Source organism: Synchiropus splendidus, chromosome 5 (assembly GCF_027744825.2).
Source record: "Synchiropus splendidus isolate RoL2022-P1 chromosome 5, RoL_Sspl_1.0, whole genome shotgun sequence".
NCBI lineage: Eukaryota > Metazoa > Chordata > Actinopteri > Syngnathiformes > Callionymidae > Synchiropus > Synchiropus splendidus.
Genome location: NC_071338.1, coordinates 9,376,545 through 9,381,624, shown reverse-complemented (window position 1 = coordinate 9,381,624; position 5,080 = coordinate 9,376,545). Strand labels below are relative to the sequence as shown.

Here is a 5,080-nt window from a genome sequence, read left to right as displayed (position 1 = left end):
TGGCTGACTTGAGCACAGGCTATTCTGGGCAGCAGGTTCCTGCCTTGAGTGGCGATCGGTGGCACAGACCATCGGAGCTGAGTGACTGCAGGAAGGCGGGCGTCTGTTGCTTCACTAAACCTGGAAAATACAGTCAGGCCTGCCGAAGGATTAGCTTGTGATTCGCACTGTAAGTGACACAAGATTAGCATGGATTACAGGTGTGCGTGCGTGTTTGTCTGCATTTGCTATACACTGTTGACAAGCAGTAAATCTCACCACTAATCTCAGTCTAAATAAAACACAGTTTGAAAAGGGGTGACACTGATTTTTAGATGTTCTTTCCTGAGTCAAACAGTGAAAACAGCGTTGCTCGTGCCGCGGTGTCCAGTAGCAATATTTGGGAAGTGACTACACAGACTGAGTTAGCTGCAGGCCCAGAATACATTTAGCTGGTAAAATACATTCTTTTTAAGGCAGCAAGACAGAAATGTCTAATGCATGTATTTTTTTTCCTTTATTTGATAACAAATCTGTACACTGACCTTGCATTTAGTTCATTAATGTGATTAATGTCTCGCGCTCATACATATTTACCAATATGAACATTTTAACTAGGAATTTGGGGTGGATGTTGATCTATGGTCGCAAAGGCCATTTTCTTTTTACCACACAATGGTCACTTCCTCCAGCTTAATGAAAAGATGAACATTAGTGATATCCAGCTCTGACCATTGATTAGATTGATTAAATCAATCCTAAACACATAGGCGAAAAAATAAACGACGGGACAAGGCTTTGATCATTTGGATGTGATTTCATCTAATCTGCAGCATCTACATAAACAGCTGATGTCAGCTGGATGTTACACTGGTCCTTGTCTTGAATGAATGTTTATTACAATCTCCTCTAATACATCATAAATTTTCCACATGACAAGCTATGTGTTATGACATTTTAACCGCGTATGTATGTGCATAACTACTATATCACATGGCTTCTTCATTGTTACACTGCATACTATCCGCAATATCTCTTCTTACATTACACATTACGCAGATTTAGAGCAGAGTGAAGAACAGTTCTTATAATTTGTACTCCTTATTTCCACTTTCCCCATTTTTTGGAGTAGTGGTTGTGTGTAACTGTGCGTAAACCTATGTCGACACGGTCCTGACTGCTACACAAAACCCACACGTGAGTCAAGACTCATCGCCCTCTCTTCCTCCTCCACAGAAAATGGCCCTGCCCTCAGTAATGCTGTTACCCCTGTTGGTCGTCATAGCAGCCGGAATCTACTACGTATACAATGAGGTCATGCACTTCATGTCCAAGTCCCTGGTGCGAAACAAAGTGGTTGTCATCACAGATGCTGTGTCAGGGGTTGGAACTGGTAAATAAGTCTGTTTTATGCTGCCTCTACTTTAGCCTCATCATGAACCGCAACTAAAGATAGGGGAATATTTTGTCTCATTCTCATGTAGCCACCAAGTGTTTAGGATCTGTGAGCAAACCTTTTCTTCTTCTAACAAATATTTTTTTTTATAATCATAATGTATATTTTTTTCCAAATAATTTGTACTTGATGTTCCACTTTGGTTCCTCAGAGGCCCATGTCCTCAACAGACCATTGTCAAATATCAGGTTTACATCCAAATCTTCTGATACATGTCTGTGTTGCAGGCAGGTCAGATGCAGCCGAACCTTTTTCAATTAATTTTATCATTTATTTTATTGTTGTTGTTGTTGTTGATAATTCCCCTGAAGCAGTGGAAGTCTGGGTAGAAACACATTCACTGTTCAGCATTGCAAACCTTGACTGGTATTGTGTGAATCAAATGCTTGTAACCACATGAAAGTGCCTGCACACTGAGACACAATGTGATGAAATCAAAACTAAAGTAATGTTACTGTCAAAACTGTGTGGCAACCAGAATATGCAGACACTAAGACCAAAGACGTAGGCGAGACCAAACTGAATACAGAGTCTGTTTTTTTTTAGAACAATTATTTATGGTTATTCATTCAGAGTTTCATATTTACCGTGCTGTAGACCACATACATGCTTACGCACATGCACGATAACGTGTGTAGCTAGTTGAGTTGAGTCATTCTGTTAAAATTGAGGAAGAACAACAACAAAAAGTAGCTTTTGCACCGCTGAGTTCAGCGAATTATCCAAATAAATGTGGCATCTGGGCCATCCCTACTAATAGGACGTACCGACCCTCTGATGCTAAACTGAGCACAACTCTACTGCATTAAACGTCTAAATGCTCTGACCTTCAGGAAGAACATCATGCTCTCTATCTCTTTCAGAGTGTGCACGGCGCTTCCACCAGGGCGGGGCCAGACTCATCCTATGTGGCGCCAGCTGGGACAAGCTGGAGTCTCTCTATGACTCCTTAATCGTCGACGCTGACCCCAAAGAAGTACAGAACTCAACTGCTGTCATCTAATTGTAAACACACAATGTAATTCTGGAGAGAGAGAGCCGTATGTCCAATCTTTCCTCCTCCCTGTCTAAAGCTGAAGCGTGCAAAGTAAATGACACTTGAGGAATGACAAAACAGTGACGCAACACTTGAAGATGCGGCCACTGTGATCGGTGAATGAACTGTCATCACCTTCCGAATCCATGCTTCCTCCTTGAGTCAGGACAATAGCAGGATATCCTCACTGATGGTGCTCTGTCCTCTGATACACAGGGCTGAGCAGAAAACATTTTATCCAATTGCTTTCCACATTGAACACATACCTAAAGTCTGGTCAGCTGCTACCTGACTTGAAGGACAATGCTCTATATTGCTGCCGCATTGACTTTCTTACAACAGTCTGTCCTTCACCAAACAAAGAAAAAAAAAAGAAACAGGACGCTTTTTCTCTATTATTTTTATTTGTGTACTGCTATTATTTTGAACCCATATATTTTAACTATGTGTCATGAAAATACTTAATAATTTAATAGTCACGTTTTTCTCCTTCTTCAAATGACAACAATATTTGAGACTAGCGATCTCAGAAGCCAACGTTAATGCTGCAGTGAGGATAGGAGATTGGTTCAAAAAGATTGTTGACAACTATTAAATCTTACTTGACGGATCTCACAACATTTAATTTATTGACATTAACATTTATTAACATAGAAACATATCATTTGTATGCTTTTGGTACATGGATGGCTCAATCTGTTCTTGCAGACGTTCGCCCCTAAACTGGTGATTCTGGACTTCAGCGACATGGAGAGCATGGAGGATGTGATAGCAGAGGTGGTGGACTGTTATGGTTATGTGGACGTGTTGATCTGCAACAGCAGTGTGAAGACAAAAGCTCCGGTGCAGAGAATCTCACTGGAAGTGGACAGGAACGTGATGGATGTCAACTACTTTGGGCCAAGCACTTTGACAAAAGGTTGATCGCGACACGGAAAAGTATAGTATCCGCTTGTGCTCTAAGTAACTGCTCTTTTCCCTAAAAATATTTGGCAGGGCTTCTCCCCACTATGATCCCTCGAAGATCCGGACATGTTGTGTTGGTGACCAGTATTCAGGGCAGACTGGCTGTCCCTTTCAGAAGCTCATGTGAGTCAAAAATAACATTTTCATCTCTCAAGCTTTTGCATATTAAAGGTTAAATCAAGTTGCTTAACTCAGAAGAAAGTTCAACTTGGGTCAAGTTCCATCTCTGTGGATATGGTTGGACATGCTGGGCGGTTACTGGTGGGACATTAATGGCGTCGGTCTTGAGGCATTGTAATGAGCAGTCACTGTTTTAAATTCCATCCCACCACCTTGGGTTTCAGACTCGCAGTCATTCTCAGCAAAATGTGTCTCACATATACACAAGGGACAAAACAGAAAACAATTAGATGAGTCAGTGTTGGGTCTCCGTCCTTTCTGGAATGCGACTCAGCGACTGGCGAGTCAAGTCTGAATTGTTTCTCAAGGTCATAAATATGTTTCTGTCTGCCAGATGCTGCATCCAAGCATGCCGCACAAGCTTTCTTTGACTGCCTGCGGGCTGAAGTGGATGAGTACGGGATAGTTGTCAGCACCATCAGTCACACCTTCATTGACGCCTCAACCAGCACACCTGCAGAGGAGCCGGCCCCCAAACAAAGCCCTCTGGCTGCATGTGAGTCCTATTTCATTTGCGATGCTCAGTGGCTTTCATTGGGAAACTTGAATAGTTGGTGTCTCTGCACAGTTGTTGCCGGTCATCTGACCCATGGTGTCCGACCGTCTGCCTTGGCCAATGAGATCATGCAGACGGTGAACAGGAAGAGGAAGGAGGTTGTGCTGGCCCATCCCATCCCCAGGGTGGCGCTCTACCTCCGCTCTCTCTTCCCCTCCTTCCTCTTTGCCGTGCTGGCCGCTGGAGTGAAGGACTCAGTCTTCATGGAGCAGATGTAACATGCTAGGAAAGGCAATTAATATTCCCATGACAAACCAGGATTGTTAGGGTGGGGGGTATACCAAAAGTCTTAATTGTCTTTTACTTACAGACAACAATGTCACAAGAGTCTGAATATATGGAAACGATAGATTAAATAATAATAATAATAATAATAATAATAATAATAATAATAATAATAATAATAATAAAGGAACAAGGGGATAAATACAAGCACGCATGTTGTCTTTGCAGATTTGCCATTACTAATAATAAAAGGCATTTTTATTATGAGAAATTTGCGCTAGATCTTGTTAAATTTTAATTTCCTCAGACCTGTCCGCCCAGACTTTTTTTTCATCATTAACAGCATTCTTATACGAGAAATGTGAATGTTATGCAGTTATGAAAAATCGACATGTAAAAAATTAATTAAAAAAATAAAACATCTATTCATACTTAAAATTTATGTCGCCCTCGTGTATAATGCCAAAAGGTTTTGAAATCGAGACTTACAGTCATTTTAAGCGGAATAATTCAGATGAATTTAATACGAATCTTCGATTTTTTAAGTACGTATAATGAGGGTTTCCTCCCACGTTTTCGGCCAATATTTTTACACACTGCAGGTCTCAAAGCTGCCGCAAGAGGGAAGCAGTAGACAGTGACAGATCACACCGACAGAGTCGCTCATGATAGATGGGACCCT

At 41.5% G+C, this 5,080-nt stretch overlaps 1 protein-coding gene across 1 annotated transcript; it reads left to right on the top strand.

Moving 5' to 3' along the window:
* Nucleotides 1–4,931, top strand: dhrs7cb (dehydrogenase/reductase (SDR family) member 7Cb). Its single transcript, XM_053866012.1, has 7 exons — nt 1–169; nt 1,216–1,372; nt 2,299–2,411; nt 3,180–3,390; nt 3,468–3,560; nt 3,952–4,113; nt 4,186–4,931. The coding sequence occupies exons 2-7, from the start codon at nt 1,219–1,221 to the stop codon at nt 4,389–4,391; spliced, it is 939 nt and encodes a 312-aa protein (XP_053721987.1). The 5' UTR covers nt 1–169; nt 1,216–1,218; the 3' UTR covers nt 4,392–4,931.
* The last annotated feature ends 149 nt before the right edge of the window (nt 4,932–5,080 follow it).